We start from the raw sequence: 16051 nt of genomic DNA, 5'->3' as shown, positions 1-16051 counted from the left end.
AAAATAAATGGATTGTCCATTACCTCTGCAGCAGCCATATGATTACAATGATCCTGACAGAAGATGACTTCCTATTTACCGGTGGCAGAATTTCGGGCCAATCGTAAATGGACATGATAAAGTCATCGTGATCTCTTCCCCCGTCTCCTGAGTATACTGCATAGATTGTTTAAATCCATACCCATTTAAAAAACACATTTGAATGACAAAGGTATCACATACCCTAAAACAATGTTTTATTGATCAAATGTAAATGTTATTGATAAATTGCTGATTGAGCAATGATAAGATATTATTTTAATATTCACATCTCAAAACACATTATCATTCACTTTTCACTTTGTTCCTGCAAAACACCTTACGCCAAACACATCTTACGCCTGCCAGGCAAACCAGCGTTACAAGCAACCCACACATCAGCAAAGTCGCTATCACATCAACCGAGTGGTATACTATCCAGGACATCTTATAGGACTCTGTCCTCAGGTGACGAGCTCCTTTATGTCTCATAACAAACTCGATCCAGAACACTGCCTTGTCCAGTGGTTTAATGGGTTGGTCTCTGTGCAGTCTGGACAACCTCTGCATGTTCTCCCTGTAGGACGGTTCATGCAGCACAGCCTTCAAAGACTCCAGAAACACATTTCTGTCCATTGTGACGATATCCACCGTGTTAGCTGCCCCCCTCTCCTTCAACTTGGAGAGGTTGTCGGACTGGTCGAAGGCGAGAGGGAGGCCGACTACCGGGACGCCGTGGTAGATGGCCTCCTGGACACCGTTGGTTCCTCCATGGGCTACGAAGGCCCGGGTCTTGGGGTGTCCTAGGAGGTCGTTCTGGGGAAGCCAGTCCACCAGTAGGGTGTTTTTACCCAGGGTAGAGGGTCTCTGTCCAGTATACCTGAGAACCACAAGAGAACCACAGTGGATATACATGGAAATCTGACACTTTTGTTTTTAAGTCTTGGCCCAGATAAAGTCCTGGACTAAAAGCATGCTCAATGGAGAATAACATTTGAAATAGTTTTTTAGTCCAGGACCAGGCCTTATTGTTTTTGGAAAACTGGCTCCATTTTTACTCATAATTTGTCCAATCAATTAATTAAAGGATCTATCCATCCATCCATACCTCCAGATGACCTTCTGAGGCAGCTGAGCGAACGCGGCAGCGATTTCATCTGCGATATCTTCAGGAAGCTCTGCCACCAAAGTCCCCAGAGTCATCATGACAACCCCATGCTCGCTGGAACTCTGAACAAACTCCTCCAGGTCCTGTGGAAGAGGCTTGGAGGGCTTACACTGGAACCCACCAATGTAGACCATATTCGGCATGGTGGGTTTCGGAAATTCAAAGACAAAATCGCTTCTCATGAGCCAGATATCTGCTTCCTGGAAGAATGCGTTGTAATCGACGTCAGGGCCAAAGTAACGCTGGACTATCGGTTTGTAGTTGGGTTCTGTGATAGATGTCAATGTGTAACTCCCGAGTATGTAAGCTAAGACATTGGTGACTCTCTGGAGGAAGGTCATCTTGTCTGTCAACTCTGTGGCTGTGTATGGGACGTAAGAGAGAGGCGACGGGGCGATGACCAAATGAGCTTCACCTTGAATGGTCCATCTGACATTGTAAACCAGAGGAAGGTGGAGGACGCGGGCTAAGATCGTCCCTCCACCAATCCCAGGATCTGTCAGAACCAAATCAAACTTAGCATCCTGGAGAGACTGGATCAACTTTCTGTCTTCAAGGACACGAGTGATCATTTCAGCCATGTTCTTGTGGAACTCGAAAAAAGTCTCCTTCATTGATGACTGAAGCTTGAGTTCGGTCCAAAAACTTTTCCCCTGCTCCCTTTGAATCTTCAGATGTTTACTTAATATAAATTCACCAAAGAAGTTTTCATCGAAGCCACCAGTGTTGGGGATGGTAATGGTGGTGTAGTGGGGGGAATTCTCCTTGATGTACCAGCTGTTTGACGCTCGCACCACTGTGATGTCATGGCCTTTGGAATGCAACTCTTCGATGATGACTCTCATGTTGACCCAGTGGCTTCCATCCATTGGGTAGATTAATATTTTACCCCCGTAGACAATATTGGACAGGGTGAAGAGCAATACGACCAATGAGATAAGGGTTGGTTGATACATCCTTCCGTCCATGGTGAAACCTTAATTAGATACAAGGAAGTAGATGTCAATCAATCAATCACAATAATTAACTAGCTGTCAGCTATAGTTTTTAGCACATTCTGTAACATCTGACAATTGTATAGGAATCAGAGAATTGAATTGTCTCTCTGGCCCTTTTTATAAAGTTGCGAAATGGGTTGGTATTCAACGAATCTACTAGGTAACCTAGCTAATGTATACTGTCATACCAATCTAATAGGGTCATATTCAGATGGACTCATAGTTGCACAAGATCATATCTGATACATCTGAATCAGACCTGGGTTCAAAAACGATTTGATATCATTTTCAAATAGTTTAGCTATGACAATGGGACCAGTAGAAACGTACAAAAAGCACAAACCTGGCATTTAAGGCACTGGAATGATTTAAGCGTTAAGCAAACGCTTAAATTATTTAAAAGATTTCAAATCGTGGTTGAACACAGGTCTGATCTGGGAGAGGGTTTATGGTTATGCAACCTCATTGTTCAATGAGAATATTCTGACTGGTCGTCATTGTAAATAAGAATGTGTTCTTAACTGACTTGCCTAGTAACATAAAAAAAAAATGAAAAGCCTTCTAGTCCCAGATCTATTTGTACAGTCTTGACAAGTCTGTTTGTTTGGTGTGACAATCACCATACAGTCTTAGAAAAAAAAGGTCATATCTAGAACCTAAAAGGGTTCTTTGGCTGTTCCCATAGAAGAACCCTTTGAAGAACCACTTTAGGTTCCAGGTAAAAACCCTTTTGGGTTCCATGTTGAACCCTTTCCACAGAGGTTCAGAAACCGTCTCAGGGAAGCTCATCTGCGTGCTCGTCATCCTCACCAGGGTCATGACCTGACTGCAGTTCGGTGTCGTAATCGACTTCAGTGGGCAAATGCTCAACTTCGATGGCCACTGGCACGCTGGAGAAGTGTGCTCTTAACGGATGAATCCCGGGTTCAACTGTATGGGCGAGCAGTTTGCTGATGTCAACATTGTGAACAGAGAGCCCCATGGTGAGGTGGGGTTATGGTATGGGCAGGCATAAGCTACGGACAACGAACATAATTCCATTTTATCGATGGCAATTTTGAATGCACAGAGATACCTTGAAGAGATTGAGACTCATTGTCGCGCAATTCATCCTCCACCATCATCTCATGTTTCAGCATGATAATGCACTGCCCCATGTCACAAGGATCTGTACACAATTCCTGGAAGCTGAAAAGGGCCCAGTTCTTCCATGGCCGACATACTCACCAGACATAATGACTGGCTTTCTGATCCATGCCCCTAACTTTATTTTAAGGTACAGTATCTGTGACCAACATATGCATATCTGTATTCCCAGCCATGTGAAATACATAGATTTATATTTCAATTGACTGATTTCCTTATATGAACTGTAACTCAGTAAAATCTTCCGAAATGTATGTTGCGTTTATATTTTTGTTTAGTGTGAAATTCCTATTGAAAATAAATGAAGTGAATCTGCTAATTCAGTTTACTTTCAGAATGGAATCAACACCAATCCTGGTTACAGGACTGACCCCAATCCTGGTTACTGGATTGACCCCAATCATGGTTACTGGACTGACCCCAATCCTGGTTACTGGACTGACCCCAATCCTGGTTACAGGACTGACCCCAATCCTAGCTACGGGGCTGACCCCAATCCTGGTTACTGGACTGACCCCGATGCTGGTTACTGGACTGACCCCAATCCTGGTTACTGGACTGACCCCAATCCTGGTTACAGGACTGATCCCAATGCTGGTTACTGGACTGACCCCAATCCTGGTTACTGGACTGACCCCAATGCTGGTTACTGGACTGACCCCAATGCTGGTTACTGGACTGACCCTGGTTACTGGACTGACCCTGGTTACTGGACTGACACCAATCCTGGTTACTGGACTGACCCCAATCCTGGTTACAGGACTGACCCCAATCCTGGTTACTTGACTGACCCCAATCCTGGTTACTTGACTGACCCCAATCCTGGTTACTTGACTGACCCCAATCCTGGTTACTTGACTGACCCCAATCCTGGTTACTGTACTGACCCCAACCCTGGTTACTGAACTGACCCCGACCCTGGTTACTGGACAGACCCCAACCCTGGTTATATCTTACATTGTTACACCAGGAAATATTAAGTCTTATTACATACAGCCGGGAACAACTAATGGATATACCATCATATACCATCATTACGACTAGGAATACGACTTTCCCGAAGCGGATCCTTTGTTCAAACCATCACCCAGGGCAATGGATCTAATTCCAGAAGCCAATCCAAAATAACAGCGCCGCAGAAGGGGCAGACAAAGCAGCCTCCTGGTCAGACTCCGTAGACGTTCACATCGCCCACCTCTCCCGAGTATACTTCTTGCCAACGTCCAGTCTCTTGACAAGAAGGTAGACAAAATTCGAGCAAGGGTTGCCTTCCAGAGAGACATCAGAGATTGTAATATTCTCTGTTTCACAGAAACATGGCACTCTCGGGACATGTAGTCGGAATCGGTTCAGCCACCGGGCTTCTCCATGCATCGCGCCGACAGAGGTGAACACCTCTTGGGGAAGAGTGTATGCTTCATGATTAACGACTCATGGTGTAATCATAACATACAGGAACTCAAGTCCTTCTGCTCACCCAAACTAGAATTCCTTACAATCAAATGCCGGCCATTTTACCTACCAAGAGAATTCTCGTCAGTTATAGTCACAGCTGTTTACATTCCCCATCAAGCAGACAAGACGGCCCTAAAGGGACTTCACTGGACTTTAAACAGGAAATCATATATCCTGAGGGTGCATTTATTGTAGCTGGGGATTTTAACAAAGCAAATTTGAGAACAAGGCTACCTAAATTCCATCATCATATTGATTGCACTAATACACTGGATCACTGCTACTATAACTTCCATATATATAACTTGCATATAAAGCCCTCCCCCGCCCTCCCTTCGACAAATCCGACCACGACGCCATCTTGCCCCTACTGTTTTATAGGCATAAACTCAAACAGGATGTACCAGTGACGAGAACCAGTCAACGCTGGTCTGACCAATCGGAAGCCAAGCTTCAAGATTGTTTAGATCATGTTGGAATATGTTCTGGTCAGCCTCAGAGAACAACATCAACCTATACGCTGACTCGTGAGTGAGTTTATAAAGAAGTGCATTGGAGATGTTGTACCGACTGTGACTATTAAAACCTACCCTAACCAGAAACCGTGGATGGATGGCGGCATTTGCGAAAAACTGAAAGTGTGAACCACCGCATTTAACAATGGAAATAGGTCTGGGAATATGGCTGAATATAAACTGTGTAGTTATTCCCTCCGCAAGGCAATCAAACAAGAGAAATGCCAGTACAGGGACAAGGTGGAGTCGCAATTCAATGGGTCAGGCACGAGACGTATGTGGCAGGGTCTACAGGAAATCACAGACTACAAAAAGAAAACCAACCACGTCACGGACACCGACGTCACACTTCCAGACAAACTAAATACCTTCTTTGCCCGCTTTGAGGATAATACAGTGCCAACATCGCAGTCCGCTAACAAGGACTGCGCACCCCCCCCCCCCTCTCCTTCTCCATGGCCGACGTGAGTAAAACATTTAAAAGAGTTAACCCTCGCAAGGCTGCTTGCCCAGACGGCATCCCTAGCCCGCTAACAAGGACTGGGCAACTCCTCTCCTTCTCCGTGGCCGACGTGAGTAAAAACCTCGCAAGGCTGCTGGCCCAGACGGCATCCCTAGCCGTGTCCTCAGAGCATGTGCAGACCAGCTGGCTGGTGTGTTTACAGACATATTCAATCACTCCCTATCCCAGTCTGTTGACCCCACATGCTTCAAGATGGCTACCATTGTTCCTGTACCCAAGAAGGCAAAGATAACTGAACTAAATGACTACCGCCCCGTAGCCCTCACTTCTGTCATCGTGAAGTGCTTTTAGAATAGTCATGGATCATATCACCTCCACCTTACCGGCCACCCTAGACCCGCTTCAGATTGCATACCACCCCAACAGGTCCACAGAGGACGCAATCACCATCACACTGACCTATTCCATCTGGACAAAATTAATAACTATGTAAGAATGCTATTCATTGACTACAGGTCAGTATTCAAAACCATAGTACCCTCCCTGGGTCTCAACCCCGCCCTGTGCAATTGGGTCCTGGACTTTCTGATGGGCCGCCCCCAGGTGGGGCCCCACAAGGGTGCGTGCTCAGCCACCTCCTGTATTCCCTGTTCACCCACGGCTGCGTGGCCATGCACGCCTCCAACTCAATCATCAAGTTTGCAGATGACACAACAGTAGTGGGCTTGATTACCAACAACGACGAGACAGCCTACAGGGAGGAAGCAAGGGCACACGGAGTGTGGTGTCAGGAAAACAACCTCTCACTTAACGTCAACCAAACAAAGGAGATGATCATGGACTTCAGGAACCAGCAGAGGGAGCACCCCCCTATCCACATCAAAGGTACAGCAGGTGGAAAGTTTTAAGTTCCTCGGCATACACATCACAGACAAAGTGAAATGGTCCACCCAAATAGACAGTGTGGTGAAGAAGGCACAACAGCGCCTCTTCAACCTCTGGAGGCTGAAAAAATCTGGCTTGTCACCCAAAACCCTGACAAACTTTTACAGACGCATAATCGAGAGCATCCTGTCAGGCTGTATCACAGCCTGATACGGTAACTGCACCGCAAGGCTCTCCAGAGGGTGATGAGGTCTGCACAACGTATCAATGGGGGCAAACTACCTGCCCTCCATGACACCTACAGCACCCGATGTCACAGGAAGGCCTAAAAGATCATCAAGGACAACAACCCAAGCCACTGCCTGTTCACACCGCTCCAATCCAGAAGGCGAGGTCAGTACAGCTGCGTCAAAGCTGGGACCGAGAAGAACAGCTTCTATCTCAAGGCCATCAAACTGCTAAACAGCAATCATTAACTCAGAGAGGCTGCTGCCTACACTGAGACCCAATCACTGGCTGCATTAACATATGGATGACTAGTCACTTCATACAATGCCACTTTAAATAAGGCCACTTTAATGTTGTTTAAATATCTTACATTACAACCAATCGTAAATGGACATGATAAAGTCATCGTGATCTCTTCCCCCGTCCCCTGAGTATACTGCATAGATTGTTTAAATCCATACCCATTTAAAAAACAAATTTGAATGACAAAGGTATCACATACCCTAAAACAATGTTTTATTGATCAAATGTAAATGTTATTGATAAATTGCTGATTGAGCAATGATAAGATAATATTTTAATATTCACATCTCAAAACACATTATCATTCACTTTTCACTTTGTTCCTGCAAAACACCTTACGCCAAACACATCTTACGCCTGCCAGGCAAACCAGCGTTACAAGCAACCCACACATCAGCAAAGTCGCTATCACATCAACCGAGTGGTATACTATCCAGGACATCTTATAGGACTCTGTCCTCAGGTGACGAGCTCCTTTATGTCTCATAACAAACTCGATCCAGAACACTGCCTTGTCCAGTGGTTTAATGGGTTGGTCTCTGTGCAGTCTGGACAACCTCTGCATGTTCTCCCTGTAGGACGGTTCATGCAGCACAGCCTTCAAAGCCTCCAGAAACACATTTCTGTCCATTGTGACGATATCCACCGTGTTAGCTGCCCCCCTCTCCTTCAACTTGGAGAGGTTGTCGGACTGGTCGAAGGCGAGAGGGAGGCCGACTACCGGGACGCCGTGGTAGATGGCCTCCTGGACACCGTTGGTTCCTCCATGGGCAACGAAGGCCCGAGTCTTGGGGTGTCCTAGGAGGTTGTTCTGGGGAAGCCAGTCCACCAGTAGGGTGTTGTTACCCAGGGTAGAGGGTCTCTGTCCGGTATACCTGAGAACCACAGTGGATATACATGGAAATCTGACACTTTTGTTTTTAAGTCTTGGCCCAGATAAAGTCCTGGACTAAAAGCATGCTCACTGGATAATAACATTTGAAATAGTTTTTTAGTCCAGGACCAGGCCTTATCGTTTTTGGAAAATTGGCTACATTTTTACTCATAATTTGTCCAATTAATTAATTAATTAAAGGATCTATCCATCCATCCATACCTCCAGATGACCTTCTGAGGCAGCTGAGCGAACGCGGCAGCGATTTCATCTGCGATATCTTCAGGAAGCTCTGCCACCAAAGTCCCCAGAGTCATCATGACAACCCCATGCTCGCTGGAACTCTGAACAAACTCCTCCAGGTCCTGTGGAAGAGGCTTGGAGGGCTTACACTGGAACCCACCAATGTAGACCATATTCGGCATGGTGGGTTTCGGAAATTCAAAGACAAAATCGCTTCTCATGAGCCAGATATCTGCTTCCTGGAAGAATGCGTTATAATCGACGTCAGGGCCAAAGTAACGCTGGACTATCGGTTTGTAGTTGGGTTCTGTGATAGATGCCAATGTGTAACTCCCGAGTATGTAAGCTAAGACGTTGGTGACTCTCTGGAGGAAGGTCATCTTGTCTGTCAACTCTGTGGGTGTGTATGGGACGTAAGAGAGAGGCGACGGGGCGATGACCAAATGAGCTTCACCTTGAATGGTCCATCTGACATTGTAAACCAGAGGAAGGTGGAGGACACGGGCTAAGATCGTCCCTCCACCAATCCCAGGATCTGTCAGAACCAAATCAAACTTAGCATCCTGGAGAGACTGGATCAACTTTCTGTCTTCAAGGACACGAGTGATCATTTCAGCCATGTTCTTGTGGAACTCGAAAAAAGTCTCCTTCATTGATGACTGAAGCTTGAGTTCGGTCCAAAAACTTTTCCCCTGCTCCCTTTGAATCTTCAGATGTTTACTTAATATAAATTCACCAAAGAAGTTTTCATCGAAGCCACCAGTGTTGGGGATGGTAATGGTGGTGTAGTGGGGGGAATTCTCCTTGATGTACCAGCTGTTTGACGCTCGCACCACTGTGATGTCATGGCCTTTGGAATGCAACTCTTCGATGATGACTCTCATGTTGACCCAGTGGCTTCCATCCATTGGGTAGATTAATATTTTACCCCCGTAGACAATATTGGACAGGGTGAAGAGCAATACGACCAATGAGATAAGGGTTGGTTGATACATCCTTCTGTCCATAGTGAAACCTTAATTAGATACAAGGAAGTAGATGTCAATCAATCAATCACAATAATTAACTAGCTGTCAGCTATAGTTTGTAGCACATTCTGTAAAATCTGACAATTGTATAGGTTTCAGAGAATTGAATTGTCTCTCTGGCCCTTTTTATAAAGTTGCGAAATGGGTTGGTATTCAACGAATCTACTAGGTAACCTAGCTAATGTATACTGTCATACCAATCTAATAGGGTCATATTCAGATGGACTCATAGTTGCACAAGATCATATCTGATACATTTGAATCAGACCTGGGTTCAAAAACGATTTGATATCATATTCAAATTGTTTAGCTGTGATTGAGTTTTGCTGTGACAATGGGACCAGTAGAAAAGTTCAAAAAGCACAAACTTGGCATTCCAGGTGTAACAGTATAAACTTTAGTCCGTCCCCTCGCCCCTACCCGGTCTCGAACCAGAGACCCTCTGCACACATCAACAACAGTCACCCACAAAGCATCGTTACCCATCGCTCCACAAATCTGCGGCCCTTGCAGAGCAAGGGGAACCACTACTTCAAGGTCTCAGAGCAAGTGACGTCACTGATTGAAACACTATTTAGCGCCGCTAACTAGCTAGCCATTTCACATCCGTTACACAGGCACTCCAAAAGCAAACGCTTAAATTATTTTAAAGATTTCAAATGGTGGTTGAACCCAGGTCTGATCTGGGAGAGGGTTTATGGTTATGCAACCTCATTGTTCAATCAGAATATTCTGACTGCTGCAGATCACATTAGGAAGCATAGAGGGTTGTGGATGGGAGGAACAGCTAGCTGTGTTGCTACCATGCTATGTTGTCATGTGTTGCTACCATGGTGTGTTGTCATGTGTTGCTACCATGGTGTGTTGTCATGTGTTGCTACCATGGTGTGTTGTTGTCTTAGGTCTCTCTTTATGTAGTGTTGTGGTATCTCTCGTTGTGTTATGTCCTATATTATTAATCCCAGCCTCCATCCCCACAGGAGGCCTTTTGCCTTCTGGTAGGTCGTCATTGTAAATAAGAATGTGTTCTTAACTGACTTGCCTAGTTACACTTAAAAAAAAATAATTAAAAGCCTTCTAGTCCCAGATCTATTTGTACAGTCTTGACAAGTCTGTTTGTTTGGTGTGACAATCACCATACACTCTTAGGGGAAAAAAATGGTGATATCTAGAACCTAAAAGGGTTCTTTGGCTGTTCCCATAGAAGAACCCTTTGAAGAACCACTTTAGGTTCCAGGTAAAAACCCTTTTTGGGTTCCATGTTGAACCCTTTCCACACGGGGTCCAAAAAGGGTTATCCTATTGGAACCCTTTTTCTAAGTGTAGGAGTTGGCAAGGCAGCACAAACAGACCTGGAACCAGGCTAAGAAGTAGCATCCATGGATAAACTCATATTGCTTACACATCCTTAGAAATCCAGAACCGGTTTTGTGCAAACGTTCCACTTCTTGCGCTCCTTGTCATTGTTTGGCATGACAAGGAGTGGTATCTTAGCACAAAGAGACTAGATTTCTCCAGGTTACACAGATCGCATATCATTTTTCCAATTTGCTTTCCATCTTTGCATAATGAATTGCCTTTATGATGCAAACAGAATGCCCCCTCCCCCCTCTACACACACGCATAATAAGTACTTAAACAAGTCACATAATAAATTGCATGGACTCACTCTGTGTGCAATAATAGTGTTTAACATGATTTATGAATGACCACCTCATCTCTGTACCACACACACACACACACACAATTATCTGTAAGGTCCGTGTAGTCGGGCAGTGAATTTCAAACACAGATTCAACAGCAAAGACCAGGGAGGTTTTCCAATGTCTCATAAAGAAGGGCCCCTATTGGTAGATGGGTTATAAAAAAATATAACTTAAAAAAACATTTTTTTTAGAAGCTGACTATGGATATCCCTTTGAGCATTGTGAATTCATGAATTACATTTTGGATGGTGTGTCAATACACCTAGTCACTACAAAGATACAGGCGTCCTTCCTAACTCAGTTGCCGGAGAGGAAGGAAACCACTCAGGGATTTCAACATGAGGCCAATGGTGACCATAAAACAGTTACAGTTCAATGGCTGTGATAGGATAGAAAAGTGAGGATGGATCAACAACATTGTAGTTACTCCACAATACAACCTAAATGACAGAATGAAAAGAAGGAATCCTGTATAGAATAAACACATTCTAAAACATGCATCCTGTTTGCAACAAGATACTATCGTAAAACCACAAAAAATGTGGCAAAGAAATTAACTTTATGTCCTGAATACAAAGCGTTATGTTTGGGGCAAATCCAACACAACACATCACCGAGTACCACTCTTCATATTTTCAAGCATGGTGGTGGCTGCATCATGTTATGGGTATGCTTGTCATCGGCAAGGACTAGGGAGTTTTTAAGGATAAAAAGAAACGGAAAAGAACTAAGCACAGGCAGAATCCTAAAGGAAAACCTGGTTCAGTCATCTTTCTTGTCTCCCAATGTCTCCCAGACATTGGGAGACAAATTCCCCTTTCAGCAGGACAATAACCCAAAACACTAGACCAAATCTACACTGCATTGCTTACCAAGAAACTAATGAATGTTCCTGGGTGGCCGAGATACAGTTTTGACTTAAATCTGCTTGAAAATCTATGGTAAGACCTGGAAATGGTAATGTAGCAATGATCAACAAGAAATTTGACAGAGCTTGAAGAATTTAGAAAATAGATAATGGGAGAATTTTGCACCATCCAGGTGTGGAAAGCTCTTAGAAATGTACCCAGAAAGACTCACAGCTGTAATCGCTGCAAAAGGTGCTTCTACAAAGTGGGTGTGAATACTTATGTAATACTTATGTAAATAAGTTATTTCTGTATTTCCCTTTCAATAAATGTGCAAACATTTCAAAAAACATGTTCAGGCTGTAACACAGCAAAATGTGGAATAAGTCAAGGGGTATGAATACTTTCTGAAGGCACGGTAACTTACTATCCACCAACAAACTATCTGAACGAATTAAACTAAATGTTTAAATAACCATTGTTAACGTAAAAAATAAAGCCTTTATAAACCCTTAATGTACAGTGTTCTCACTGATAGATTACCTACCAAAGCCAGCCAAGTCCACAAGCAGCTTTAAAATCCAAATCAGTGTTAGTTTGTCCAACTGCCCAGACAACTACTTAAAATTCATTCACATCTCACTGAAAGGCAGTCCAGTAGGGTTGTGTCCTCTGATTGTTGGTATCAGACATGTGACATAAAGGTAAGTTAGGTTCCTCCTCACTACTACAACAGTGCCTTGTTAAACGCAAAACGACTTGGGGAGTCTGGAGGTTACACAATCTCTGTGTGACCAGTGGCAAATCGCACCATATTCCCTACCAAGTGGACTGTTTTTAAACCGTCGTCTAATACATTAGGTGTGTGTAACACTGCATTCCAGAACTTGTTTGAACTTTAGAAATGGTTTGTGTCCCAAATTGTACCCTTTTCCCTATATAGTGCACTACTTCTGACCAAGGCTCTGGTTAAAAGCTGTACACTATATAGGGGAAAGGGTGCCATTTGGAACATAAACCATGTTCAAAGTTCAAACAAGTTCTGCAACCGTTTTTTTTTTGTGTGTGTGTTTTTTTTGCATGAGACTCATACGCTTGCTCAAGTGAAAATGTTCAGTCCCACAATTTGCAACAAGCATGCATATATGCATATCGGCAGGGTAGCCTAGTGGTTAGAGCGTTGGACTAGTAACCGAAAGGTTGCAAGTTCAAATCCCAGAGCTGACAAGGTACAAAATCTGTCGTTCTGCCCCTGAACAGGCAGTTAACCCACTGTTCCTAGGCCGTCATTGAAAATAAGAATTTGTTCTTAACCAGTACCACTGACTTGCCTAGTTAAATAAAATAAAAAATCAGTTCCATACATTAAGTAATGTCTCTCTTCGCCATTGGTAGCAATTGTAAGGTGGCAGATAGCCAAGCGGTTAGAGAGGCAAGCCAGCAACTTGCCAGTTCAAATCCAGGATACGATGAGAAAAAAAAAAATCTGTCGCGTCTTGGGTTAAAAGCGGAAGTAACATTTGGGTTGACCTTGTGTTGCAATTGACCAATAAAATAATCTTAATCTGTTAGATAACATAGCCGAGGCGCATTGCACGTTGAACTTGGTTGAAACACAAGAGTAGTAGAGGAAAGGTGAGTGCCCGGGAAAAATGATTATGACACGTGACCATGACTGTGCTATGCCTTGTATTACCATGGGACGGTCTCAATGATGCCTTAGAGAGGGTACAGAATGCAGTGCACACACTTTGCACATAGTATCCATGTTATGTACAACGTTATGCACTAAATTTGTAATTGAATGTGAAATGAAAATAAAAATTATTTTTCAAAAAAAAATTAAAAAAAATACTTCATTGCAAATAGTGTAAGACAAGGATTGTGACGGCGATCCAAATAAAAAGTCAGAATAGTTTACCATTATTTAATAGTGAAAAGAGGGGCATTGTTAATAGTGAGTGACACCGTTAAAATAATAGTATAGTGCGTAAACTCTCAAATTCTCTCTCTTTTTCTCTGATTAGCTATGAATCATTTTGCTGTGTGTGTGTGTCTCATTCTCAATATTCACCCACAGAGGATACATTGATAGGAGAGATCTCTGAAGTCTACATGAAAATGGTTAAAAAGCAACCAAATTGAAGTTTTGGAATGGCCTAGTCAATGTCCAGACCCCACGTAATAATGAAGGAAACGGCTGCCGTTTTACAGGCTCCTAACCAACTGTGCTATTTTGTTTGTTTTTACACATCGTTTGTAACTTATTTTGTACACAATTTTGCTGCTGGGGGTATGTGTCTATTTGTCAATAAAAGCTGGTGAGCGATGTCTAATATTAAAGAAGTCTTGAGGTATTGCTCGCCTGAGGTAGAGTACCTCATGATAAGCTGTAAACCACACTATCTACCAAGAGACTTCATCTATATTATTCGCAGCCATCCACTACCGACATACACAAATTACCTCGACTAACCTGTATCCCCGTACCGGTACCCTCTGTATATAGCCTTGTTATTATTTTTTTACTTTAGTATATATTTTCTTAACTCTATTCTCTTAAAACTGCCTTGTTAAGGGATTATAAGTAAGCATTTCATGGTAAGGTCTACACCGGATTTTGATTTGATCCCAAGTTGTGGCAGGACTTGAAAACCCACAAATGTCGCTGAGTTACAACAGTTCTGCATGGAAGAATAGACCAAAATTCCTCCACAGCGACATGATCAACATACACCCCCCGACCATGGCCCCCAATTCACATGACACCCCCCGACCATGGCCCCCAATTCACATGACTATGGAGGGACTTAATGGAGAAGCTCACTTCCGGGTACCAGCCTCAGTCCAACGGGCAGGTGGAGAGGATGAACCAGGAGCTGGGGAGGTTCCTGAGGAGTCACTGTCAGGACCTGCAGAATGAGTGGGCACGATTCCTACCATGGGCAGAGTACGCCCAGAACTTGCTGCATCACTCTTCTACTGGATTAACACTCTTCCAGCGTTTTCTGGGTTTTCAGCCTGCGGTTGATGAGTGGTTCCGGCACGCAGAAGAAGTGTGGAGCGACGCTCATGAGAGACTCCAGCGCACCGCCCATCGTCAAAAGGAGCAGGCAGATCACCACGCAGTATTCCACCCGGGGGATTGCGTCTGGCTCTCTTCCAGCAACATCCCACTCCGCCTGTCCTGCAAGAATCCGAGCCCCCGGTTTGTGGGGCCGTTCAAGGTTCTCCAGAGGGTCAATGAGGTGATATAGGTTACAGTTGCCCAGTCACTATCGTATCTTAACCTCATTTCGTGTCTCCCTTCTCAGACAGTTGGTTCCTGGTCCCCTAGCTGATGCTGTCCCGCACGACACCCCACTACCCCCCTGGACTTCGAGGGGAGTCTGGCTTTTGCTGTCCGATCTCTACTGGACTCCCGGCTTCGTGGGGATCGGCTCCAGTATCTGGTGGACTGGGAGGGGTATGGCCCAGAGGAACAGTGTTGGGTTCCGGTGGAGGACATTCTGTTAGTTTTTTTTGTTGTTGTTGAACTTTACCCCTTTTTCTCCCCAATTTCGTGATATCCAATTGTTTTTAGTAGCTACTATCTTGTCTCATCGCTACAACTCCCGTACGGGCTCGGGAGAGACGAAGGTTGAAAGTCATGCGTCCTCCGATACACAACCCAACCAAGCCGCACTGCTTCTTAACACAGCGTGCATCCAACCTGGAAGCCAGCCGCACCAATGTGTCGGAGGAAACACCGTGCACCTGGCAACCTTGGTTAGCGCGCACAGCGCCCGGCCCGCCACAGGAGTCGCTAGTGCGCGATGAGACAAGGATGTCCCTACCGGCCAAGCCCTCCCTAACCCGGACGACGCTAGGCCAATTGTGCGTCGCCCCACGGACCTCGACGCCGGTTACGACAGAGCCTGGGTGCGAACCCAGAGTCTCGGATGGCACAGCTGGCGCTGCAGTACAGCGCCCTTAACCACTGCGCCACCTGGGAGGCCCTGGAGGACATTCTGGATTCCAACATCATCTGTGATTTCCACCTCTGCAGCCCGGACCGACCCGCTCCTTGTCCTCAGGGTCACCTCCCTGGTCGGCGTCATCCTGCAGCAGGAGCCGTGCGTCCGTGAGGGGGGACGAGCGTGCCTACCATCACGCCTCCCCTCTGGCGCACGA

General features: G+C 44.9%; 2 protein-coding genes across 2 annotated transcripts; both read right to left on the bottom strand.

Annotated features, from left to right (window-relative positions):
• Positions 1-214: 214 nt before the first annotated feature.
• Positions 215-12559, bottom strand: LOC110500636 (UDP-glucuronosyltransferase 2C1). Its single transcript, XM_021578120.3, has 3 exons — positions 12426-12559; positions 1127-2162; positions 215-898 (listed from the first exon to the last, which is right to left on the bottom strand). The coding sequence occupies exons 2-3, from the start codon at positions 2152-2154 to the stop codon at positions 325-327; spliced, it is 1602 nt and encodes a 533-aa protein (XP_021433795.2). The 5' UTR covers positions 2155-2162; positions 12426-12559; the 3' UTR covers positions 215-324.
• Positions 7371-12840, bottom strand: LOC110500630 (UDP-glucuronosyltransferase 2C1). Its single transcript, XM_021578108.3, has 3 exons — positions 12426-12840; positions 8276-9311; positions 7371-8054 (listed from the first exon to the last, which is right to left on the bottom strand). Exons 2-3 carry the CDS (start codon positions 9301-9303, stop codon positions 7481-7483), a joined length of 1602 nt encoding a protein of 533 aa, XP_021433783.2. The 5' UTR covers positions 9304-9311; positions 12426-12840; the 3' UTR covers positions 7371-7480.
• Positions 12841-16051: the final 3211 nt, after the last annotated feature.

The sequence above is a fragment of the Oncorhynchus mykiss genome, chromosome 2 (assembly GCF_057628025.1).
Source record: "Oncorhynchus mykiss isolate SJ-2025 chromosome 2, ASM5762802v1, whole genome shotgun sequence".
NCBI classification, from domain to species: Eukaryota; Metazoa; Chordata; class Actinopteri; order Salmoniformes; family Salmonidae; genus Oncorhynchus; species Oncorhynchus mykiss.
This window is presented reverse-complemented; position numbering and strand designations above follow the sequence as displayed.

What these genes read in the sequence shown, in the direction of transcription:
- LOC110500630 (XM_021578108.3), bottom strand. Translation starts at nt 9,303, where the DNA reads ATGGACAGAAGGATGTATCAACCAACCCTTATCTCATTGGTCGTATTG. An exon ending in CCTCAGAAGGTCATCTGGAG is followed by an intron (nt 8,055 to 8,275) that starts GTATGGATGGAT and finishes TGTGGTTCTCAG; the next exon opens with GTATACCGGACAGAGACCCT.
- LOC110500636 (XM_021578120.3), bottom strand. Translation starts at nt 2,154, where the DNA reads ATGGACGGAAGGATGTATCAACCAACCCTTATCTCATTGGTCGTATTG. An exon ending in CCTCAGAAGGTCATCTGGAG is followed by an intron (nt 899 to 1,126) that starts GTATGGATGGAT and finishes TGTGGTTCTCAG; the next exon opens with GTATACTGGACAGAGACCCT.